This window comes from Megalops cyprinoides, chromosome 7, assembly GCF_013368585.1.
Source record: "Megalops cyprinoides isolate fMegCyp1 chromosome 7, fMegCyp1.pri, whole genome shotgun sequence".
Taxonomy (NCBI): domain Eukaryota; kingdom Metazoa; phylum Chordata; class Actinopteri; order Elopiformes; family Megalopidae; genus Megalops; species Megalops cyprinoides.
Window position 1 is genome coordinate 10064538 of NC_050589.1, and position 26862 is coordinate 10091399.

Genomic DNA, 26862 nt, shown 5'->3' on the forward strand with positions numbered 1-26862 from the left:
TCAAATCTGGTTAAATCTAAATAATTTTACAGGAATTGAGTTGTCTCTTGGGAGAAAAATTAAATGTGGTTTATGTGGAAAAAATCCCCCCAAAAATCTGAAGGTACCCCACATGAAAATTCATTGGAAGAATGCATGGAAAAATAATGTATGAAAAAAAGACATTAATTTTTAATGGCACCTCGAGCGCATTGGAGACAGAAGTTCCTCTTTGGCGAGGGGTGCGGTTTGACAGGAGATGGGAAGGAAACGCAGCAGTTGGCACGATCAAGGGCTCTTCACACACACACGCGCGCACACACACACACACACACACACAGCCTCAGCACTCGACAGCATCCACGTCTGAACTGGGAGCTCCTAATCTGTCTGCGCTCCGCTCAGATTCCTGTCCCTAACCCAATCTCCTGGGATTGGCCCAGGGGGGGCGCCGCGGGCCTCCCGAGGCTCCTCCCAGCTCGCAATCCCTCCTCTCTCCGCGCCCGAACGCGGAGGAACGGGGACCGCAGGCCCCTAGCGTAGCGTTTAAAGCGCCCCCCCCCCCCCCGGGCTACTCTCGCTCAATCAAACACAATGGGGCTGAGAACTCACCGGGGAATTCTGAGTGAGGTAAAGCACCACCATGCACCCGGTACCATTCCAAACCAAACCGCTGTATCCTCGGGTAGGCCGCACCCTTTGTGAACCGCGCAGAGGAACACAATGGCAACACGTGGTGGGAACCTGCGCTAACGTCCTCCGAGACGGGAGAGGTGGATCAGCTTCGCCATATGGAGGAAAACAAGACGTCTGTTCCTCAACTAATTAAATAAAACACAACCAGCCATAACAGCATCCGTTGTTTTTGCAGCACAGTGATTACAACTATTGCTGTTATTTTTTTGTAATTGCTGCTATTATTACTATTATTATTACACTATGTACTACAGCTAATTATTTGGCTGTTCAAAATGCAGCCCTTGATAGCTAGCTAACAAACATTGGGCTAAATATGCATTTTGCCCCCAAATTAAACTTAATTCACTTTTGCTGGTCGTGAAATAGTTTATGTTTTAATACAGCAAATAAAGCACACACACACGCACACACACCCATGCACACACACACACACACTCGCGCGCGCACACACACACAAACATACACACACACACGCACGCCTGTTATTCCTGCCCTCGCTGGCGTTACTGTGAAAGCGACACGGGGCCACAGTGCACACAGTGGGAGGCACTTCCTGTCAAAATGTGATCCGAGCCTGGAACACTCCCCAGAATAACATTTGGAACCGTGACCAATCGGTGCGATCCGCAGCGCGGGCTGCGCTCATGCACGACCAATTTAGCCAAACGGCTCCGGACCTCTCGGGAGAGACGCATGTCAGAGCGTCCCACGATAACGCTGGCACCATAACTGTGCTGTGCACAGCTTCCGAGAGCTGCAACGCTGTGGGAGTGGAATACGCGTCTGAGGGCATGCCCGTTCGGAAGGAGTCCCGCCCACGGGTCACCCTGCTGCATTTAGGCTTCGGCCTTCAAGTAAACTGAGCTGCATTGAATGGAAAGCCATAGCAACCCAACCCCCTCTCAAAATTACCTTCACAACTGTCAGTCTGGAAAGAATTGGCTTAGCGCAAAATGGATATAGGAGATACAGCAACAGTCACAGCTGCTGAGGAACATACAGGAGGGTGAAACTTATATAGGCTACCTATCACAATGACTGCACTTAACTAATGCAAGCAGCAAGTCCAATCAAGTCTTCTATATATGGTTTAAAACATACACATAGCCTGTACAGAAAATCTAATAACATCTTTGGACTTTGGATAAAACAGGACAATAATCATAGTCTGACTCACTTAGCGGACACAGCACAGTTCTGACATCGCTCTACCCCCTGGACACACAGTTTTGCAATTTAGGTGAATTTAGGCTGAATAATAGAAATCAGACTAAATCAGGCAGATGGTTTGACAGATTGAGTGGCGCAGGCTTTGCTTTTAATCAGCTGACACACTTGCATGCTGCACGACAGTCAGATAATAATTCCAAAGCCCAACACGTGTCTGATTGAAAGGCAAGAGGTCAGGATAAGAACAATACCCCAGTTTAGCTCTTTTAATGACTTTAGGCCTTCAAAGTTTTCTCGGTTCATTTTTCTCCCTTCTTCTTGCGACCGCAGGTTTTAGCGGGCGCACCTGTAGATCGCGGCGGGCGTCAGATCCAATCAGAGACAGCCGAATCTCCGGCGAGCCCCCTTACGATCTGCGAGTCGGCGTCAGCAGTTTTGAGGTTTCCTACCGATTCCCATTCAGTGTCAATCTGCCAGAGCAGCGAGGGACCGCTAACCACCAGGGAGGAAAAAAAAAAAATTCAATAACACAATGCGCTGTAATCTGTTTTCTGTAAGCTGTTAGTATTCCCCTTACACCCACAGCGAGGAAAGCAGCGAGAGTGGCGGCACAAAACAGACGAAAGAGGCAAACAACGACATCAAGACAGACAGAGAATGAGGAATTGATTTCATTGTGGTGAGAAGATGAGGATTTACACTCCATTTGCAAACAGCTGCCACTATGAAAAACAGAAACACGGGACTCAGAGAGAAACTGCCGGGTAGTGACTCTGAACCTCTTGTGAGTGTGGGTAGAGCAGTTTTAACGAGTAAAACAGTGTAAAAAAAAAAAAAGTTTTAGATCTGTTTTAAATAGTAATGTGTGTGTGAGGTCAAAGTGTGTGTGTGAGGTCAGAGTTGATTTAAAGTGAATCCTTCAGAAGCATGTACCAAAATATAGTTTCACACCACTGCACTTCATCTAAACGTAACTGAGAGCGAGTGCAAGCTATTGGTGTGTAATCCGGTTCCAGCGCATTTTACATATATAGGGTGGCATCGGTAATCAGTGGGTGGCACTGTATGAGTCTAAAATTGTACAGTTACAATTTACAAGGCGGTGACACACAGCATGATTTCCAATAATTGAAACTCGGCCGTGTGTCAGCCCCCGACTTCTCTGACTGCACGCCATTCATAATGCGTGTCAGGTTCATTCATGGTACACTTGCTTGCAATTTTCAGGAGTCATAATACGCACACTAAGCTCAGGTCGCTGGGAGTTATGAAATGTTTCACAATGAACTGCCGGGGACCTGCATGTGACAATGAGGAACTCTAGAGATGATTACAGCTCTAATCTCACACAGTCGCACGCATACAAATCCGTACCGCCACTCACACACACACACACACAATCCTAAAAACATACTCACAGTCACCCCCACATGCACACACACACACACACACACACACACACACACACACACACACACACACACACACACACATACACACACACACACACAATCCTAAAAACATACTCACACTCACCCCCATGCGCACACACACACACACACACACACACAAACACATGCACGCGCACACACACACACTCCAGTGTGCACACACAATCATAATAACATACAAACACGCACCCCATGCATGCGCACGTACACACACACATGCACATAAAGACAACCACACACACACACACACACACTCTTGTGTGCACACACAAGCATAAAAACACACTCGCACTCACCCTCCTCATGCGCACACAGGCACACATTTTTAGCATGACAAAACAAGTACGCTAATCTCGTTTCAGAACAGGTGTCGTGAAACAGGCACCCCCGGAGCCCCCCTCTCCCCCCCCGGGTCCCAGCTTGAGCGTCCCCTCCCCTCCCCTCCCCCCACTCACTAATGACTGAACTGGCCAGACCTGTGCGTCCACTCCTGGCTTCCTGTGCGGATTTGCATTGGCTCAGACAGAGCAGGGGGGTATTTGCATACCTGCATGAGGATGTTTCTCTGAGAGTCACAGGCGCAGGAGCACACGGGCCTCGGGCCCGCAGATCCCGAGGCGATAGGGCCCGGCCTGGCGCGGCTCCGAGCGCACAGCAGACACAACTAACTGAAGGGGCCTAGACCCTCAAACACTGACCACAAGAACCTTAATTTAATTTCACCTACCCGTTCGCCATTTGCTTAACTGATCTCCCGCATAGCCCAGATTAAAGAAATCTGTGATTTAGGACACACCCAGCGATATGCTGTGAGTGTGTATGTTTGCGTGTGTTTGTGTGCGTTTGCGCGTGTGTGTGTCTCGGGGAGGGAGGGGGAGGTCGACAGACAGGGGCTGAACAAAGGCCCTTCTTAGCTTTGCATCATCCACACATGGCCAGTACGGGCCCAATCCCCTCTCTAATCCTAATGCAATGGTGGGTATTTAGAGTCAATATGTTACACTGCCCAACAGCCTGCTCCCCCATCCGCTGGGGGAGAAAGTTGGAAATACAATTAATACATGGAAAACACTGCAGCATCTAGGCAATTGTTCATGAAGAGTGCTGGTAAACACCAGATTGGCTCTGATGAGATTACACATCTGAATGAATCGGTCCATTATGTAAATTACTATAATTGTTCAGGATAACTAATCAATAATGAGTATAATCTATGACAAATACTATGACTGAGATGCAAATGATCACTTTTCTTAACTCATAACTTCAGTTCCGCTGCTAAAATAAACCATATAAAGGGTACACCACATTTCTGCCAAGTCACCAACGGCTTCACCTATTTACAGAAAACCCAGATGCCAAAATATATGCAACAACCACACAGAGGTGTGTCTGAAGTCAGAGCCACTCACCACACTCAGATCTGGGCAAGCAACTTTACTTAGGCTAATCCACTGTGGGTTAAGGAGGTAGAGTTTAGAGACAGCCAACTCTCCAAAAAAAAAAGGGGGGGGGGGGCGACGCTGGGGTCGCATACAAACTGCACAGCTATGCAGGGTGGTTGGGGGGCAGGGGGAGCAGATTAGGGATTATTAACAAGACACACAGTAATCAGCGCTGTGGAAATCCCCTAATCCCACCGGCAGAGGGGAGAGAGGGAGCGGATTAATTACAGACACTACGAGGGGGAAAAACTGAGTGAAATCAGACTGCGGAAAGAGAAAGAAAAAAGGAAAAGGGAGGAGAAAAGGGAAGAAATCAGACACAATTCAACCCAAAATCAGATCGACCCAAAGCTCGTGGACAGGAGTTACACTCACGTGAACACAGCTTTGCTATCACACCAACCTGCCCTTTGAGAGGTACCATTACATTAGCACAACACCACCACACACATTGTGGTCAAAGAAAAAATTGTATCCTTACGCAAACCTGTTAGCAAGTCAATCCAAATCTCAAATTCAAATCACACTGGGTGTCCCCTTTCATGTTGCCTGCCTCATTGCAGGACTGTGAAAGAACATTTTATTTGCAGCTCATATTAAAAAAAGGAATAAAGACAGTTCATAAAATACACTCTGCAGGGCAAATGACTTGACAAGTCTTCATCGTGCCCACACAGAAACTGTATATCAGTGGCTGTGTGTTTGGCTTGGATTGTACATTCAGACATATTGTTTGGACAATGACTGATTTGTAAATTCTGTATTCTGGTTACCAAAGCAGTGTCTCTCATTTTCCTTGCATTCTCAGTATGTTTGAATCTCACATATCACCCATTCATAACTTGCCGACTTCACTTGAAACAGTTCCACAATAAATCACACCTAAAGAAGTATGGTTTAGTGTCAGTTCAGTTTTAATTTTCTTTCAAATGTGTTTAATTCTGAGATCAACGGGAGATAATGTTAGGGATATGAGCCATGCACACTGAGTTTGACCTGAGATTGTTTTATTTCGAAAGGGGACTCTGATTTGTAAGTACAAGACTCAATTTTACCCTTTAGGTGCATAATAACCATGTGTACCTGAGCGTCTTATAGAAGGGTAGTCACAGCATACATCAATGTGATTGAATGCACCAGAATGGTCTCTATAAAGGAGACACGTACAAACAGATGCCTTTTGGCAGAAAAAAAAATGGTAACTGCAATCTATTAAATCTGCAGAAGCTCTGAAGAGATCAATTTGGTGGAGATTTCCTCCTTCATCACTGGTGCTCAAATGTATTCACGAATTTAGTCGGATAATCACAAATTCGCTTGTTATCCACGACCTGTCATCACTGTTTCTCTGCCGTTCAAAGGTGGCAAAGTTAATGGTTAGTGAGCCGTTCAAAAAAATCTCCTGTCTGTACCGTCTGTTTCGAGGGGGAAAAAAGCAGTATCACAGATATCTTGAGCCATATACTTAGCTATCGTGAATTATAGGGAAATGTTCCAGGAGAATACCGCGGCATGGTGCAGCTGTTTCCAAGACTGCACAATTTGAACAAAATATGGGTTTGTTCAAATCGGAGATTTTCAATAGACACATCCCATCAGAGCTCCCATCACAAGATAGCATGCCAGCCTGCCAGCTGGCAAAAGAGCAAGTTATAACTGGGTAACTAGCCAGCAAATAACGGACAGCTAGCTAATCAGTTACCAACAACAGCTTTCAAACGTATAGATGTGCACAGTATCCAAAACAGACACCGGTGTCCGTCGAAAAGTTACTTTGTCATCTGTTAACAATCACATCGACGCAAAATCATTTAAATCCCCAGGCAAGCTGGTTGCTGGAGAACACAGCCATAATTTCACCATACTAAATTATTTCCACCAGAAGCATCGCTCCTGTATGAATGGGTGAACTGGAGCCTGTTAAACACTTCAAGCAACCCGTGCGTGGAAGAATGCGAAGTATTTTGTCCGCAAGTTAGCCCTCCTGAGCTACAACGTTAGCCAGCTAACAAAGCAGGCAAGGCTGTCGTTTCCTAACGTTAGCGGGCTGCTAGCTTGCTAGAACTTGATTAATTTTAACCCCAGTCCTACTGCCGCTGCACCTGATCGACAGTTGCGCAACAAGCGCATAATAGCCTAGCTAAGCTAACAAGTCAATCCCGTTCTAACCCCGTGGCTAACGTTAGATACCTGGTAAGATAGTGTAAGAGCTGTTAGCTAAACGTTCTGGTTTAAAGAGAGCAATCTTAATACAGCAATCTGAATGACTGTCAGTGTAGCGTTAGCTACCTACGTGGTTATTCAACTAGCTAGTTAGCTACTCCACCAACTGAAATCATATTGCTAAATTAGAAAACTGGACTTACCTTTCCTTACGAGGATCCTGCGCTGCGGGGTTGTGCACTGACTTTGACACAACCAGGAGCCCGAAAAAAACTCACCAAAATGATAGCTAACTGTGAACCTTTAACAATTTACGCAGCGACATCGAACCCCTCCGGGTGACCGACAAAAATGGGAGTTCATCCCCGATCCCCACGCAAGCAGTAGTATTACGACTAAAACTTTCCTCGATCGAGGCGGAGAAGTTAAACCCGCAGCGCCAGCCAGTCGGTATCTGATAGGAATGAAACACAAAAAAAGTCTCAGCGAAGAGTTCCCGCAGGAGCGCTGAGAGGGAGCGGTGGGAAGCGCAAATGCGGGTTTGCAGCGACACCTGTCGGTGAGTGTTGAGATCCACATCTGTCCTAGCGTTACTGTAATATCAGGCGATTTGATGTGATTTAGATTTTTGGAACTAGTATTATCGTGCCCAGACTGCAACTATCTGGAGATGTGTCGTGTCGTGCCGCGTTGTGTTATCCTGTCAAAATAAATTCTTTAGATCTGTCAAATTGTGCGCATACTTACACATTTCTCAACAAAATCATCTCTGAATAAAATCATTTCTCAAGAAAATATTCTCGTTACCATACATAATTGTGCTATTTAAAAGATTTATTTGACGACTGTTGCCACGTTATCGTTGGTCGTCGCAATAAATACCATGTCGATTTTATTTATTTATTTATTTATTTTACAAACGGCACCAACGTTATGTTTGCATATCAACACGTTTCCTGTTGTATGAAACCACTCGCCACTTGGCTCGCACACGCTTTGCTGCTTATTGGCAGTCACTTTTGTCTCGGCAGTTGCATGCAAAAACACCTTTGACTACGGTCACTTTGAAAAAAAAAATGCGACAGGGACATTACATTAAATGGCTGTTCGTATCAACGGCATCGCTGGAAATCTATTGCTTCGCATCTCACCACTTCAAGAGACTCGTTGAAACAAAAGGCGGTTACTCATTCTATGTGAAAAAAGACAATACAGTTGAGAATACATTTTTGGACTACTTCTAGTGGGCTGCTTAGTAATGTCTATGTACTGTTTGCGGTATTGTATAGATTCAACACATACAGAAGTCCTTGGGGGTGATACAGAATTTCCGTTTCAATGTATATGATCACTGTGCACGTTTGAAACGTGACGTTTCAATACACTCCTGAGCGTGTTCGGTGGTTATCAACCCGCAGGGCGATGGAAATCTCGACGGCTTTGATGTTTTCAGCCGCGTTCCCTCCCCGGTACTGTAATCACTGCGGGGATTCTAATTTTATTTTGATGAAGGGGATTTCATCGCGGACGGGATGGGATTTGTCAGTGACGTTCAGATGAAAGGGACTTTTATGATGGCAGGGGGTGTTTCTTTAGGTGGTGAATCCATGGTGTTTAATGTCGTTTTTTAGATGTGTGTAAATAATGACCAATAACGTTATATACGTTATATAAAGCCAATAAATAAAAAAACGCAATCTCAATGAGCTTCTTAAGCATTTTATTTGGTTAATAAAATTAAAAGAACCGAAACATTGTAATTTAAAAGCAGTGGTGTATTACAATGGGTGCTGTATGGCCTTTAAATTGCTCAGACAAACGGACAAAATGAGGGCAGTGTTCTCTCATCAACAAGGTGCCAGCGAATGAATGACAATAGTGACGTGTGCACAAGATTTGTTCGAAGCCCAATGCTCCAGGGAACGCCACCGCGACTTCATTTGTTGTGTAAACTCAAATTAAAGCAAAGACATACCCATTGTGGCGTCTCTACACAAAGGACACTTAAAGTTGTGCAGTTACAACCAAGTTGGAATTTACCTGCAAACTCGCAAACCATTCATGTGGCTGTAATATAGAAGACAAGATCTCTTAGGCATCTAACCTTCTAATCAAAAACAAAAAAAAAAAAATCCAATATAATGGACAAGCTGATAAAGACAGGGATTGTGCAATTGGGGTTTTATGTTTGTTTCTTTTTTGTTTTTGCAATTCACAGTGCTAATTATCAAATTCCTGCTCGTCAGCCATCACATTTCCATTTTTTGGAGTACAGCATTAACAATGAGAAATACAAATATAAATCAAAAAACTTAAGTGGAAACACATTTACAATTAAAACATATTTAAAAATCGCCATTCCCAACACCCCCAAAAACTATTATTTTGGGTCTATTTAGGAAATTATTTTGAAAACTCTATGATTCTATGTCATTAATTATTTGATATTTTTAAATTCACTTAAAATATCAAAAGTGTATGAAATATTATTTTATTCTTAGAAATTCAAATAATCCTAGTCATAAACATTAAACAAAATGATTTAAAAACTGGAGTAAAGTCTTTTTTTCCTAATGAATTCTATCATTATTTGTATCATGTCATGGTTAACACTAATCATGTTTACAGTAGTAACTACTGTAATGACAAAAATGTTTTCAAAACTAATGGAAATAAAATTGAAAAGTGGCATTCGAACTACACATTGGTAGCATCTGAAATCTCAGGGTCTCACAATAAAAGCAAAAAAAAAAAAGAAAACACTAAAACAACCCATCTGGTGCAACAGTAAGTTTAAAGTTATGGGCAACACAATCTGTTGTGCTCTCAGCATGAACCTTCACAAGCAGTTAGTAGCCTCAAAAGAAACAGAAGGGACTTCATGTACATGAGTGAAACACTGCTGAAATACAGTACGTGAGTCAGCAACCACCAGTGCCGTTTTCCGCAAGACGAACACATGGTGCATACTACAGGTTTTCCTGAAATTCCACAGAGAATTGTTTCACTAAAGGCAATGAGTAAACTTTCAAATACCTCTTTTGAGTGGGGGTAAAAAAAACATTTTTCAACTCTGAGAGCACCTGCTAGTGCCAGCGGCACTCCCCCCACCTGCATATGGTCAGCGTACAGAGCCAGGGGTGCAGGGCGGCGCCTTCCCTTTCTGCTTCCTCCTTCCTAATTCTCCTCCTCCTCTCAGAAGGGCAAGGTACGAGGGGCTCCATTTTACACTCCTTACACAGTGTACACTCTCCCTGACTCACTGCACAGCCCATCAAACCCCACGCTGTCACCATTAACAGATCCCCCCGACCTCCGCCTTCACGTGTACATTAGTGTGGCTAATCAACGCTTTTCTATGTTATTTTCTCCCCTTGCTTATCTTGATTATCTGCTCAGGACACTGCAACTTCCCTCGCCCTTTGCATTTCGTCAGCCTCCCGAATCACTCCTCCAGCCCGGCTTTCTGCCCATCCCCCTTCGCTGGCCCCTCCCCCTGCCCCTCCTCCTGCCCCAGTGGCCCCTCCCCCTCCTGCTCCTCCGGGCGGGGCAGGGTGTTGTCCTCCCCCAGGATGTGGCACAGCTCCGCCAGACGCTGTTGCATCTTGGGAATTCCGGCCAGCTGAGTCTCCAGCCTCAGCTTCTCGTCCTGCAGGGACAGGCGGGTGGAGGCGTCCAGTTTCTCGAACCGCCAGCCCCCCTCGCCGTCGAACTGCAGCAGGTGAGAGTGGTACTTCCTGCCAGGAGGGAAGGAACACAGCTCCTGTTACGACTGCCTCCGTTACTGAGTGTAGACCTCGTCAAACAGACAGGTGCCTCCTTGTTGCATGAAGGATTTTTTTTTATCTCTAGCTGCACTGGTACACATAACTCTGCTAAATGCTCCTGTACCTGAGGAATTTCATACAGCTGCACCTCACTGAATTTATTTCTGTCTACATTGAGGACAGCATCACTGCACCTTTCCCCTGTCTATCTAACCTTTCTACCTTGCTTGTCAAATCGTGGTTTACATTCCTGTGGTTTCGGTATCCACTCTTTTTCTAATTGTGTTCACCCTGAAATAATGCACACATATCACAAAGCAAGCACACAGATTGTCATAACGGAGAAACATCATCTTCTCCAGGCCTCTAGCAGACATAACATCATCTTCTCCAGGCCTCTAGCAGACATATCATTGAGTAAAAGCTTGTAGTCATCCTTTGATTGACGAAAGTGAGTCGGACATCCTGGAGTGCACTCACCAGAGCGAGGGCCGATGGGTGATGGAGAGAAGCGCTATCCCAGCATCCTTTGCAGCCTCGAAAATCTTCCCTTCCACATCAATGCTCACGGCACTGGTGCACTCATCGAGGAGAGCATACTTAGGCCTGTGTGCAGGAAACAGTGGCGTGAAACCAGCACAGTGGTCTTAATAAAGTCAAACACAGCCACAGTGCAGCTGCCTTCCCACTCTTTTAGCATGTTCTCTCATATTCAGCATCTCTGCAGTCTCTCACATCCAGCCTCTCGCTCTCTCACCGACATGACTTCTGGTTTGCGGAATGTACCGATTTGTATTCCAACACTGTAGAGGGCTGCTTTCGACCAAATAGCCTGTCGTTGTGACCCGCCCAAGTTCACTCCCGCTCCTGCACTGTGAGGTGAACGCGTGTGATCAGCGTTTACTCACTTGTGGTAGAACATCCTGGCCATGCCCATGCGCTGCTTCTCCCCTCCGGAGAGCACGTCCTTCCAGTCGCTCTCTGCATCCCAGCCTGTGAGCACACACACACAAAGCACTGTGAGCATACACACAAAGCACTGTGAGCACACACACAAAGCACTGAGTGCCCCTGCACCTGTGCATGCATCTGCCTCTATAAACACACAGCTACTACACTGTCACACTCCACATTCGTCAGACCAGGGCAATCTGCCCAGCACCAGATCAGCTGACCACTGGCTCCTATCCATTTGCCATTAACTGACATAACCTGTTTGACCATTAAGTGGTGCTGAAAAGCAGTGCTTTATGGAAATGAAAGGCATATTTCTTAAATGGGGAAAAAAAAAACATTCAATTGATGACAGGTGGACAACAATCATCCAGGATAAACCTTTGGTTCACTAACCAAACAGACCAGAGCAACCCCTGTCCGGTTTTTGGGGCGCAGCACAAACGCAGATCTTATCATTTTTAAGAGTAAGAGGAGAAAAAGGATGGAGAGGCGTGGGAGTGGCAGGGAGGGGTGTTCAGTTAAGGGGTTCTGCCAATTTCACACCCCCATCTGTTCCTCTGTCTACACCCCTTTCATTCTGCTGAAGGAAGGTGTTCACACATCTGTCTCCAGCTTCCCGTTCTCGCTCCCTCTCCTTCCCTCCTCTCCAGCCTCCTACTCCACAGCCTTACCTCATTCTCTCTCTCTCTCTCTCTCTCTTTCTTTCTCTCACATCACTCACCAGCCTCCCTTTCTCTCCCTCACACATCCCTCTCAATCCTCCTGTTCTCTCTCTCTCTCTCTCCCCCTCCTCTCTTTCTCCCCCTCGCTCTCTCTCACCCCCCTCCCTCTCTCTCTCTCTCACCTCCCTCTCTCTCCAGGATGTAGCGCAGGTTGACGATGTTGAGGATGCCCTCCAGCTGCTCGTCAGTGAAGCCTCGCGCTCTCATCTCCTGCAGAGTGTCGGGGTAGATCACCTGGTCCCGCAGAGTGCCTACAGACATGTAGGGCCTGCGCGGCACACGGGGGAAGATTACTGAGGAAATTACGCTCCATTCGTTCCACTTCAGGAAGCGTTACAGGAACATGCGTGACCACTGATACAGCACCAGCCTTTCATTTAATTTAATTACAGAGCCAACTTGTAAATGTACTTTTGCTCAACTCAGTTGTCTGACATTGAAACTTCTCCGTGAGGATGCCACGCTGCTGTCAGTGACTGTGACCCTGTTGATAAATTTCTCACCTTCAGCTTGAAATGTCTGTCTGAATTTGTAGCCCTCAGACTGAAATTGTCATTACATTACATTATTGGCATTTAGCTGACGTTCTTATCGAGAGTGACTTACATCTGTTACAGTTTTTTTTTTTTTTTTTTTACAATATATCCATTTATACAGCTGGATATTTACTGAAGCAATTGTGGCTAAAGTACCTTGCCCTAGGGTACAGCAGCAGTACCCCATCAGGGAATCGAACCAGCGACCTTTCGGTTATGAGTCCTGTTCCTTAACCTCTATGCTACACTGCTGCCCACAATTGTCACTGTCATCATGAAAAAGCACAGCAGTCGTGTGTGTGTGTGGCCCAGCACAGGCGGGGTCTTTTGGGAGTACCTCTGCGGGATGTAGAACATGTTTTGGGGAGGTGGCTTCCGCAGCACCCCGCTGTAGACGGGCCAGAGGCCGCTGAGGATGCGGAACAGGGAACTCTTTCCACAGCCGTTCGGCCCCGTGATCAGGAGGTGCATGCCCTCCTCCACCTAACACACAGAGAAGGGGGGGGGGGGGGGGGGGGGGGTATCCAATAATTAGAACAATGTATGATTGGGAAATTTACATAATTTGCATTATGACTACTGCTGTTTTTTATCTGTTAACACAGCAAGAAACTGAGCACACCACAGCTGGTATAATAAACACAAATACCAAAAATAGATTTCAAGGAGAGAGGCTAAATGGTATAGCATGGCATTATATTTTGCTTTAATAGGTCCAATCACAGTGCTCATATACTGATGGGTTTAAATATGTACAGGGTAAAATAATGTGCTTGCAGACTCGCCAAAATAAATTCTGAAATGCTTCAAGTCACTCACACGGGGCTGGTAAAGTTTACACTTTGATGTGAGTTCCATGTGTCAAAATGATTTTGTTCCAACAAAATTACAAGCACAGCTAAAGCCAAAAACCCTCCTCTTGAACTCTGGAGTGTTTCCCAGAGGTAAACTTCTAATCCTCCATTAGATGGCAGCAGTTTTTCCTCTGTCTTAATTATTCGACAATGTGACAACTCCAGTTACTGTGCAGAAAGAAATGTGTCTACCATAGGTATGCAAACACATTTGAAAAACATGACAAGATCTCAATGGTTCTTTTTAATATTCTCTCTCACTTCACAATTATCCTAATCATCAAAACTCTAACAACATAAGCCGATTACTACACACAACCAGACATTATTATTCTGTCTCCTTCTGTCTTGTTGCACGGTTTAAATTGCATTAATTAATGATGATTTGTAATAATTAATGCAATCCGCACAGCTGCTGTCACATTTACAGACGTACAGATCAGTTTTGGCACCTTTCAGTGTAATGACCCACAATGCACTCTGCCCCTCTGTAGAAGCATTACCCACAATGCACTCTGCCCCGTGTACTGTACATTGCTGTATATCTCTCTGCTGCATAGACAGGGCGGCCAAGTGGGGGAGAGGTCAGAGAACTAACCTACAGATGAGACCATACAGCAAAGTCTGTCACTACTGCTACAACCCAGAGCAAGGTGATTCACCTGAATCACCCACAAAAAAAAATGTCAGCGACTATAGTCTAGAGGTAAGAGTTCCTCGGGTTTCTAAGAAATTAATGAATGAACAAGTGAATGGATTTATGGCGTGATGTGTTGGCACATGGCAATTCACGCCATCTGTTTGATATTGTTATCACTAAGATCACTAAGGCCGAGATACAAGGTTCTGCAAACTGACTAAAGCCTCTGTGACTTTAGTAATCAAATTCCACACACAGGCACCACCTCAGAAGTAGTATTCGGCTTTTAAGTAGAGGTTGCATCTCAGGTCTTATCAAAAGTGACTTATTAAGCGAAACAAAGTGCATCTAAGTTCACAGCAACTACAGAAGACGCTGAACACAACCGAGCCTGAACATGAAGTCCACCACACACTATTTTTTTAATCTGCGACAGGTTTCTGGGAATACACAAGTGGGTTTTTTTTTCCCAAATTGACGGTCATTTATCAAATTATTTAGCTGAGAGCTGCTGAATGATGCAGCTTTGCCCCTATTTGTTCTCACCACACACGCAATATTTCAGGATACCATCAAAGTATTTCCATTCCAACGTAGATCTTTATCGATGAAATGTCACTACTGTGCCAACTTTATATGCAAAATGACAAGTCACGACTGTGAGTGGTTATTTTTCATTGATAAAATGTGAAGCTTTTAACTTTGGACTCGGTATCCACCGTAAACACTTCAGCATCATCTTGTTTATGTAGCCTGATGCGATTTCCTTATTTTCCTTACGCAAATTGAATCATTGGGGGTGAGTCTGGCAGGGTGTGTAACTGCATTACTCTACACATCCACTCACTCCCTACAGGCAGAATGACATTTAGATGACATTTCAGACCCGGCCATCCCCTTGGGTGGAAGGATAATAACCACACTGCAGAAGTGCTGGATTTTTAGTAACTGTGTACATCAATGATAATTTTTTAAATCACAGGGCTTCATTTTGAAAATCAAATGAAACCAAGTCCATATTAAACTTTCTCACCTGCACACATCTGTAAACCCTGATAATGCAAACCTGGTAATTAATAAATAACAGGAATATGCCATTTAAAGTTTCTGTGAGTTTTGTGATCAGAAGGTAACCTTAATAAGACTGGTTGTCATGTCCAGAGCTTATCGTGTCCCAGTTTTGGTGATAATGGTCAAGGGAAGATCGATATCTGTACTATCAGCTAATGCTTCTCTGAATGTACAGCCATCTCTGCATTTGATTTGATCTGTACGATCAGGCCACATCTGCTCTTTAGACATGACTATTAATGGTTAACTATGAAAAAACATTAAACAAAAAACTAAGGCAGACAGGAATAAGAAAAAACCTTAAAATAACATACATTTTCTCATCAACAAACACTTTCACTGTGAACAGTGCTTCTGGCAGCAGTAATGAGCAGAATGCATAGGCTAACGCAGTGCATTTTCTTGGCTGAGCGATGCAGCGATGTTGGCTGGGAGATTGGTGAAAGGCAGGGGAGCCAGGGCCCGTTTTGGCAGTGCTGTATGGATCCATTGTTAGAGGCTGTGGGAACAAAGCTGACCGCATTGTGTCACGGAACGTCACATGACACAGCATAAAGACGGCGGCGGGCATTAGAGTCCCGAGCTGCTCCCGCGCGGGCCGAGCCTCTCACACGGTCCCACGGGTCTGCGTCCTCACACGCCGTGCCGCACCCACGCACGCACGCGGGGGCGACACGTGACCCACACCCCACCTCACGCCAGAGACCCCGCCGTGGCGGTATCCGTGACCCGTTTACCGTGCGGTCCTCACAACACGCACCCTGTGCAAATGATCACTCCGCACTCATGTCTTCACTATTGATTTTTCAAAGCATGCATAAACATGCATAAACTTTACAATGAGGGATATGGATGTAGGCTACAAACAAAGCAGGCTTAGGTAATGGAGGTCCACCCTGTGCGTGTGTGTATCAGGCCACCTGAGCTGCCCTCTGAAGTGAGAATGCAGGAATGCAGCACCTCTCAGGGCTTCCAGTTCAGTCGTGTATCATTAATGCTGCTTGTAATTAAAGGGCAACACACGCACATTCAAAAAACTCAGGGGACTAAGAAAATCATGCAGGACAACTTTGGATATAAACCTAAACAAATAACATCCTTTAATGTTGTACAACAAAAATCAAAACATGTATTAATTTTTTGGCTTGCCATCTCCAGTTTTATACCCCCCCCCAAAAAAAACAAGTGTTCTCGAACATTTGTTCCGCTTAACTGCCTTTGGTATTTAAAACAAGCAGATTCATTATTTTTAATTCCCTTCCGAAAAGAATAAATCATATTATGTGAAACATTTTGTGCAGATAACTGATCTTGCCTTTGTGATTATATTCTATATTACATGGTCATGTCTGTGGTTTGCCGGTTGTTGCTCACGGGTATAAAGCAAATTGTTGATCTGTGTAAAGTTGCTTCTCTTGATAAAGACAGCTGTGGAAGAGAGACTGTCCATGCATTCTCAACTCTACACTTCTGTGGCAACACAAAGAGTGCTACATACAGTTGCTGGCAGCCCATTACACACACACAGGAGTATACATGCTATCAGTGCACGGCCCAGGCAAAATTAATGTTCCCCTAGCATTCAGAAAGCTGAAACGACTGAAAAAATCTCAACGGATAATTGTGAAGTTAAAATCCAAAAACACTGAATTAGATCAAGCAGTCCTGGAAATGCTCGTTTCTGGAGTGTGCGGAATGAAATTTACAGGCAGGTTTCCTCTAACTGACTTTCTGCAACTTCCTCTTTTGTTATCCAGCATTGCAAAGATGGAAAGACAGGTTTATTATCTTTAAATCTGCTGACTCAGCTAGCCAGTGTAGTATTATGATGCCCACACCATTTCAGTATTTTTGGCTAGTAAGGCATTCTGCTTGTTGTTTTTTTTACTAAGTAACTGAATTTCACTTCAGATACCTTTTAAGAATTATTAAGGATAATTTAAGAAGACAGTGATCAGACATTAAGCACATCGTTATTATATCTCCAGAAACCTTACGCTATTGTAACAAACATGATAAACCATAACCAACTGAAATTTTCATAATGCCAATGACCGAAACATTCATAATTTACTCGGACTGTGTGGTGATATCTGGCATTGGAAGACTGTGGAGCACAGCAGTACTCTGAGAACTATGACGTCATTCGCAGACCTACGCGAGACTTCCAGGCCTAGCTGAGCCACACTTCCTCTTCTACAGTAACACACAGCCATTGTCTGCAAGCCTCAGAGGGGTAACTAACACATGACACAGAATGAAACAATGTTACCCCAGAATCCTCCGGAAAAGAACTCCTTTACCTATACTGTACTGGTGGTTTTGTCCTCGTGGCAATCAAGGCCACCCCACAAGCTGGACCCAAGGCCACACTCTGACCCGGTACACCCCACCACGTGCGCACACACGCGCACACACACACACACACACACACACACACACACACACACACTGGGAGAACAACTATCAACAACGGCTTAACTATGTTGGTCATCCCATCATTTCTTGACAGCCAAACACTGTACTTCAGGACCAGAAATGTGTAAAACACTGCTGGGCCTGTCAATTTTAAATAACATATTTCCCCCATTCACAAGCGCTGTTTGCTTTTTTTGACCTGGAGTAGCCAGGATTTGCAATCTAATTCCCTTAGGTCCTCACTCTTGTTCCACAACTAATTCCACGCTTAGGTCCTCACTCTTGTTGTGCATTCCTGGGGCTATTTGCTATTCCAATTCTTGTGTAACTTCAGCCTGATTGCATAACTTTGCAAACAGTTGTGCTGTGCTGAGGCCACCGGGTCAGAGGGTGGCATGAGGAGGAGGAGGAGGAGCGGCACGGTGACCCAGAGATAGGGGGACGCCCGCGCCGGACACAGCAACTCCTCACCTTAATGTTGAGGCTGGATACCACCACGTCGCCCGTGGGCGTGATGATCGGGAGGTCCTCGCAGCTGATCCCCTGCTCCACGTCGATCACCTGACCTGCAGCCAAAACCGAGCCGGTGAGAGAGCGGCACCACCCAGAGTGTCTGTGACATCATCACAGATACAGGCACTGTGCCGAAACACGGTGAATCTTTTCACCTCATCGAAAACATAAATACTGATAAATATGAATCTTTTAGGAGTGTGGCTCCCAGAATTTTCTTCATCTACACACTCCTGTTTTTTCAATTGCACGCTTAAATAAGAGCACAATCTGTTCCTATTTAAACTCTTTACCTTGTTGCCATGAGTTAGGAACTGCAGAAAACCATTACTGAAAACAGGCACTCAGAGGCAGTCCTTCTGTAATGAACCTCTGCATCTGTGGTGACATTCTGGAGTTAGGTATATAAAGGACTGCCGCTAGAATAACACTTCCGTTTCACCAATGACGGCAGGCAGACTGAATCGTTTGGCCTGATCCTTCTGCGAAATAACGCCCAGCGCAGACCTTTCATGAGCACACTCTGGGCTGTTTAATTGCTCTCTCCTCTCAGCCCATTAAAAATGCAAGAACAATCAATCACCCGTGAACCTTAAACACAGTGAAGTGCTCGGAATGATATGTCGATGATGTAAACAGGAATGAGAAAATGCCCCCGGGGCACGAGCCATTTAATCTCCTTTATCTCAGATTACATGTGAGGCAGACAGCTTGTCGTTAGCATTATCATCGCTGGCTGTAACGCTAACGACGCTCAGCCAATGAGCGTAAGAAAAAGCAGAGTAAATTATAGCCCGAGGTATTGATGAGGCAGATAAAGTGCACGCCAAACACCTCCTTTTGGCAGCCAGCACACAGATCGCCAGTGAACCGGGCCCCTTATTTCCAGCAACTGGCAGGTTTCACCCCATAGACCAGCAGGTCCTACCAAGGGACTTTGGAGTAAACAGTCTTTGTCATTTTGTTAACAGCAGCTTCAGTCCTCCAGGGCAACAGGGGTCCAGCAAATTCTTCAGCTCCCCCAGACTAAACAAGTGGGCTGCCTGGTGTTCATTACATTACATTACATTATTGGCATTTAGCATAAACTCTTGTCCAGAGTGACTTACATAGGTTACAGTCTTTTTTTAACAATGTTATCCATTTATACAGCCGAATATTTACTGCGGCAACTGTGGGTTAAGTACCTTTCCCAAGAGTATAGCAGCACTGTGGAATCGAACTGGCAACCTTTCGGTTACAAGCCCTGCTCCTTAACCACTATGCTACACTGCCACCCCACTGGTGTTTAGATTTTTCTCGTGATTGAGTGCAGACCCTGGGCTTCAGCTTACCTCTGATCTCCAGCGGCCCCTCTATCCTGGTGCCGTGCTGCACCAGCTGCGCAGACCCCGCCTCCCCACTCTCCGCCTCCGCCGAGCGCCGGTACACCCCCGCCCGCACGTCCTCGAACACGGAGAACATCTCGTACACCCGCGCCGTGTAGCCCGCCAGCTCCGTCACCTGAGGGGTGGGGTCAGAGGAGCAGTTAGGGGTGGCACCACCGCAACGATGACAGCTTCTTTACCACTGACCGTATGCCACGGTGTGAAGGAGAGCCCTCACCTGTCCCCCACAAACTGAACGCTGTTAATAGTCAGTTTGTGCTTGACAGTTAAAATGTTAAATTTTTAAGGGCCCTTTGTCTTCAATCAATTCAAATCTACCAACAACAGACCATTTCAACAACTGCATCTAAACCTGTTAATTGTTAGTTGTTGGCCTGTCATGGTAACTGTCTGATGTGCATGTGAAACCAGCCATTGGTTAATGGGCCACACCTGCCTAGACAAAGGTGCCTTAAATACAGGTGTGCGAAGCTGCTGCTGTAGGCAAACTCTTGTTGTTCTGGTACTTCAGCTCGAGGCTGGATCCCTTTGTTGGTTTTTAAAAAAGAAATTATTGTTTATTTTTTTATCATTTGCTATTTCTGTTCCATTTTTTGTAAGAAGTGTCAGCCAGTTTCGCCACACTCACAGTCTCAGTTACAGCATCCGCGGCGCCAACGCAGCTGAATGGTTTGGGTTTCCGCGGGATACGTGGGTGACCCCGCAAAGCCTCACCTCCTTGTAGGAGCTCATGATCCTCTCCACGGCGTCGGCGCCAGCATTCAGAAGGTTCCGGGCTGTGGTGAAGGCCTGGGTGCGCTCGCTCACCAGCTCCTCCTCCTTCATCACCATGGCAGCCTGCTTCACATCCTCCGAGTCTGGCGGGAGAAAACGGCGCCATGTCAACGGCGCAGTTACGGCCGTGACCCCCTGGCATGGCAGGGCCGGTCGCTCCGCCGTGTGTCACCACGGTCACTGTGCTTTAAATACAGTTCACCAACACACACGTAATCGGGTTTGACTCCACTCTGCAGACGAGGCACAAAGAAGTCGCTGTGTGCTGCATGCCTGCACTCATTCTGTTATGCTAGCACTAATGGGTAAATTACAGACGACAAAAGCACACGCAGCTTGTTAAAACAATGCCCTACTATGCAAAGTCTCCTGAGGAACAGACCCGAAGACCACTGCAACAGCTCAGAGTGGACGTCGCAATGCATGCCAACATGCTGCAATATGGTGCAGTGCATGGGGAACCTCGCAAGCACAGTGGGCGGAGTGCAAAGAGTCACAGGACACAAGGTGCTCGAGAGCGTAATCATCTTGTTTTTCCTGTTATATCGTGTTTGTTTGCGTTTCATATCCCGTTGGCCTGGCGAGTGGGTGGAGTGAGCGTCTTGCGTAGCGAGTGAACGGACTTCCTCAGTCATCAGCCGGCTGAACACCGAGGCTCAGGAAAAACACTGAACAGCACATCCAAGAGACGCCTTTGTCAACGGTGTACTTTGAGACCTAGAGCAGCTGTCCTGCACTTAGCTACCATGACCTGATCACTGCACCTGGACCAGCTGACCTGATCACTAGAATCTGACATTGTAATTGTATTGTAACCCAGCTTGCACGACTGTTAAGCATGGACCTGTGTGCTTTGGCAGTATGTTGCAAGGTAATGTTGCTCCTACTGGCAGCATTACATGATATCATGGTATTTACATGTTGCTCTTGCTAACAACATGCTCCTACTGGCAACAGTACTGTTGTGTTCACACACATCCTTTAATGCCACGGCTTTACAGGGAGATGAAGAGAGGTGGGTTCAAAGAAACACAAAACATCGCCCTCAGGTGCAGAGTATCGGGTAACCCGTGACAGGAGGAAGCCTGAGGGGGAGAGGGTGGTAGCCGGAGGGGAGTTTTACCGTGTTTGGAGTAGCCCGTGGCCGTGATTATAGGCACGGCCACCATGACGAGGCCCGAGGCGCTCCACACGTACTTCATGAGGAACTGCTCCAGCATGACGTACCACAGCCGCTTGAACAGGATCAGGTTGATCTGGGACGACAGCGCCCGGTAGCTCCGCTGCAGCTGGGCCATCTCCACCTGGGGTAAACGCACAGCAACGAGGGAAGCTAAATACATGCCGTTTGCCCACCTGCCACACACACTCTCACACTCGTACACACACCACAGAAGATAACAAGGGAGGCCATGCTCCATCAGATCAGTCTAAATAAATACATGCTGCTTTTCTGTCTCTCTCCCTCTCTCTCTCACACACACACACACACACACACACACACACTACAAGAGACACTATATTCCATAACGTCAGTCTCTACAGGCCCTCAGCTACACTGGTGTCATTACGCTGAGAAGTGGAGCCCATGTTATGTGATGGCAGCTTCAAAACCAATTAGCCTGCTCAAAGACCCCAAGGGCTCTTCGTCTGCCTTTACAGGTCATTGTCTCTCTAAACACTGCACGCTTCAGTGTTAACAACAGAGCGAGACACATCCTACATTATACCTGCTTAAATGTAAAGGAGAGTTTCATGAGTTTAGAGGGAGCTTGTCACAGGCTGGTGCAGCTAATCTCCACAAGCCTTGAATTTCCCTGCTGCCTCCCTCCCTCCACATCATATGACAGCCTCACCACCAAAGCTGCGGCTGGGAGGGGTCACGGTTTGCAGCATGCTTTCTCCTGCTCCCTTAGGCTGTGGCCTATTACTGTACTTCTATTGTTCCCTTTAAATATGTAAAGCAGTCTCATGAAAAGCCTGCCATGAAAAGCTGCATGCAAAAGAGAATTTCTCATTTGACTCAAAAAGAAAAAAACAATTCCAATTTTTCCTTTTTTTTTCCTAGTTTTGCTCATGTTTACAGCAAAACTTCAAAGCAACGAATTAAGAAATTTATCCAATGAAGGTGCAGGCAGTCACAAACATAGTGCTGAACAGTATGACACATGACAATGACAAATGTTTCTGGCTTTTACCCATAATCACAGCATGCTACAACACGTTTAAAACACGTGCACTTTCCCCCCCAAGTCTTATTTGCTTCCTTTATCAACTGAATGTGTTATTTCAGTACTTTAAAACTTCAAGCTGCTCAGTTGTGTGTGTTTGGCTGTTTGGAGGATTTTAGGCTTCAATTGAATCCACTGTTTGTTTGTAACTCATCACTGTAAAATCTTGTTTTGCCTATGAGATCGATAAAGAAACAAAAGGCATCTGTCAAATCATAACCTTTTCGTTGTGGATGTATTGTGTTGGAACACGTGACATGAATCCAACACGTGCTCTAGCCTCGAGCGCTCACACACTCATACACACAAACATACAGTTTTTCTCCTGCATGCACGCAAGTAACCCACCTTTCTCTTGCACAAATTCTCTTCCCCATTCCGGTGACTCAAAGGCATATATAAAGCCAGACAGAGGACATAATCATATCTGCTGGCAGTTATTTGATATCACTAAAAAAGCTGTGCATTTCAAACCTGTCTGAGACTTCTTCCCTCTACTACGCAGGGAGGAAGAGATTTCTTGCAAGCTAGATATGAGGTGACAAAATCAGAATATACAGAGTTTATGGGGTACAAAATAAATAGCACAGCCTCAGTATATTTCTGACTCAGGGACTGAAATTCATCCTGAGGCAGACATGCTGCAAACTTTATAATATTCCTCTTAACCACACTCAAGTTGACAGTGGATATCAGTAGACTGTGTAAATCCAAATCTAACCAACTCTGAGGTTTGTCCATTTGACTTCATTCTAATTCAATCCATGACAATGCTAAGCAAAAAAATGGAACTGTCACTATGGAGTAAAAATCACAATAACAGCAGCCTCATTTCCTCCAAAGAGCCTAATTTCTTTTCCTTTACATTTTCCTTGGGGTATCTAACCCCCTTGGTTAGCACTCAGGCAACCTAATGAATAACACTATCGGTCAGAGGCGCTGACAATGGTGCTTGCATCACACATTCACGTCTTTTTGTTCTGCATAGCATTTCACAGTTCAGAACCGATGCCGCTGATTAGATTACCATGGTGATACACCACACCAAACCCTTCCACATTCTTACGTCAGCTCCGCACTTCTTCAGGTAAGCCCGGAAGCTAAAGAATGTGGGAAACATCGCCGCAAGCCCACTCACACAATCGATTTTGTCTCTTTGCTAATTACTTCTTTTTGATCAAGGGTTAAACTGTCAACCGTTTCTGGGCCCATCACTGAGCTGACACTGAGTATGTCTGGAAGCCTAACCTCTGCAGAGACGATCGTAATACCAAGTGAATCACTATTAGGGGAAGTCAAACTCACGCCCCCCCCAAACAAACCCATTCTAGCCACGCAGCCCTCCACGGTTAGCTCACCTGGTGCCCCCCGTAGAAAGCGATCTCCTCCGAGTTGGCGATAATGCGGGAGTGCATGTAGCGGAGGTCTCCCTTCCTGCGGGCTTCCTCGGCCACCAGCTTGCCGAAACGCGGGGAGAAGGCTCGCAGCACCTTCGCCGTGAGCGCCACCACGATGCCCGCGATAACGGACGGCCAGGTGGTGTTGGCTCCCTTCGATTCGGCCGCCTTGAGGAGGGTGTAGCAGGTCACCACGACGTCCAGGATGGGCTTCGTGAGGTTGGAGTAGAGGTGGGCGACGGAGGCGGCGAACATCACCACGTCCTCTGTCAGCGACTGGTCGGGGTTAGCCAGCCGGCCGTCCATGTTGCTTACCCGGTAGTAGGTCTGGTCGCTGAAATACAGGCGGTAGGCATGGGTGACTAGCCGGGTGCGAAAGGCCAGAGTCAGCTGGCCCTCCAAGTAGCGGATAGCGCTGTTGACAAACGTGGCGGGGATGGCGATCAGTAGCCACTTAGTCAGCTCCCACACGAAAGCCTGCGGGTCCTTCTTCACGATGGTCTTGACGATCCTGCCGTCTAGACCGGCGACGTAGATGGACAGGAAGGTACGGGAGATGAGGGCCATGGAGTGGAAGCCCAGCAACCCCAGCTCCTTGCAGAAGAGCCGGGGGAAGAGGATGCGAATGAGCCGGGTCAGCCGCTGCAGAAACTCGCGGTTCACAGCCGGCGAGCTCCTCTTCTTCTTAGCTTTTTCGACATCAAGGGCCCCGCCGTTTTGTGGAAGAGTCCCTCCCGGTGGCTTACCTACCCGTCCTCTTAACTTTCCGGAGAGAACGGGGTACAGTTTCTTCACCCCATAGGCAGCAACGAGAAGGAAAACTGCTTTCTTCACAGCTGAAGTTTTCTTCAGATGAGCAGGAAGTTTAGCATATATAACCAAAGACATTATGACTTTAGAATGATTCAGTCCGTCTTGAAGGCACGTGTGCTTGGATATTTACAATCGCCAAGAACGGTTAACTGTTATTTATAAGGATTCCCACTCCTTACGCAAATGCAATTACGTTTACATTTACACGTTTATCTTGCTGTTAAAAAGTGACAAAATACAAGACGGAAGTTAACAATAGATGTCACCTCTGCACGACAACTCACAGAAAACTCTTTTCGCAATGTCTATCACAACAAACATTGCATTGGTCACTGAGACGTTTAACAAACTGTAACGATGGATGTACTCGAGATTGTTTTCAAGCAACTCAAATCAACGCGTAACCGTGCTGATCATAAACTGATAGTCAATTCTGATTTCAGTGCGGAAACCCAACTACAGCAATAATACTCTCGACATCATATCTCTCCAGTCTTTACAAAAAAGTCTCACCAGTCTAAAATTCCCCTAGCTCTTCCATTGTTTCCAGCTAGCAAGCATTCTGGCGAGGTGCTGAGGCAAGTTTAACGTTGCCAGAGTTATGTTACATACGCATACCTCCGGGAGGTTTACATTATGCGTTAAGGACAATGTGACTGACCAGTCAGGTAACGTTCGGACAAACGTAGATACATCACACTCCAGCCAGCGACATGGTCATGTCAACGAACAAAATAAGCTAGATACACTTAATCGCCAACTACAGCTGCTTTGTAAACCAGGTAGCTAGTGAGCTAGTTAGATGAACAATTAAGAAACGGCGAGATTAATTCTTCTATGAATAAACAACGATCGCAAACAGAACAGACCCAGCAGAAAGAGGAATGGTCAGCAAATGTTGCCAACGTAACAACTGGTTGTTTAGCTAGCTACCCCGTTCAGAGGTCAAACTAAAAATAGCCGCTAGCCAGCTAGCCGACTATCAGCTAAATGTTGTCAGTAATTTCACTGTGAAGTAACACATGTTGTATGATAATGTGACCAATCACTACAAATGAATAAAACGTATAAGACCGCTAAGTAGCATATAAACAATATAGCTACCTACCTAAAGTGGATTATGCAACAGCAAGACTATCAACATATAAACACACGGACCAAAGCTATATAGCCAGCCACCTATGCATACTGCACAACTTCATTTCCCTTTGATGACCTTTCAGAAGTTAGCCTCTAAAAGGGCGGTCCAAAAGTTTGACAGCGGACTGACTAGCCTTGTTAGCTCAGTGGCTAGCCGGGGATACAGCAGGCTTGTGCCAGGGATCGCAGCTTCGATCTTCAGCCAGCCTCTTTGCTTTGCTGCATCACTCCGCGCCGGTGTGTCCCTCGAAACGCACGCCTTACTTTGCGGCTTTCGCCACGATTGATCTCGCTTTTCTACGGAGAGAAAGGTAGGAAGTCCTCCACACCGTCCCACAATTCCTCCATTCCATACATAATAAGAATCGTGCCATAGAAACAGAATACACTAGATCGGTTTTCCTTGGAACGTTGTGAATGAACGATTTCTCTCACGCGTTGTTTGGAAACCGACCGTGTGACACATACGTTTACATCTATATCTATGATGAAACTTATTTAGGTTGTGTTTTAGCCAGGTGGTAACCTGGTTGCAGACCGCGGACGATATTAGGGATGTAAAAGTGACCCAATTGACAAGATACGATAGCTGAAGAAGCAAATATTGCCCTGGATCTTTATGATCTTACTGATTAGGCTATTTTCATTTTAATCAAGATTTTTCCTTGTTGAATGCATGCAATCCTAGCTAGTAAGCTATATCGTTAGATAATTGCTGAGGTTGTAATTTAGCC

At 45.9% G+C, this 26862-nt stretch overlaps 2 protein-coding genes across 2 annotated transcripts in view; both read right to left on the minus strand.

The window, feature by feature from the left end:
- Positions 1 to 7349, minus strand: part of plxnb3 (plexin B3) — a 60810-nt gene extending 53461 nt beyond the window's left edge. The window contains exon 1 of the mRNA XM_036532604.1: positions 7111 to 7349. The gene's annotated coding sequence lies outside the window, so the exon portion shown is untranslated. The remainder of the gene's footprint in view (positions 1 to 7110) is intronic.
- Positions 7350 to 9562: 2213 nt separating this feature from the next.
- On the minus strand, positions 9563 to 25342 carry abcd1 (ATP-binding cassette, sub-family D (ALD), member 1). The gene is made up of 10 exons (XM_036534374.1): positions 24137 to 25342; positions 21671 to 21851; positions 20488 to 20630; positions 19720 to 19888; positions 18344 to 18438; positions 13227 to 13372; positions 12476 to 12621; positions 11583 to 11667; positions 11155 to 11280; positions 9563 to 10644 (listed from the first exon to the last, which is right to left on the minus strand). Exons 1-10 carry the CDS (start codon positions 25061 to 25063, stop codon positions 10353 to 10355), a joined length of 2310 nt encoding a protein of 769 aa, XP_036390267.1. The 5' UTR covers positions 25064 to 25342; the 3' UTR covers positions 9563 to 10352.
- Between the last annotated feature and the right edge of the window lie 1520 nt (positions 25343 to 26862).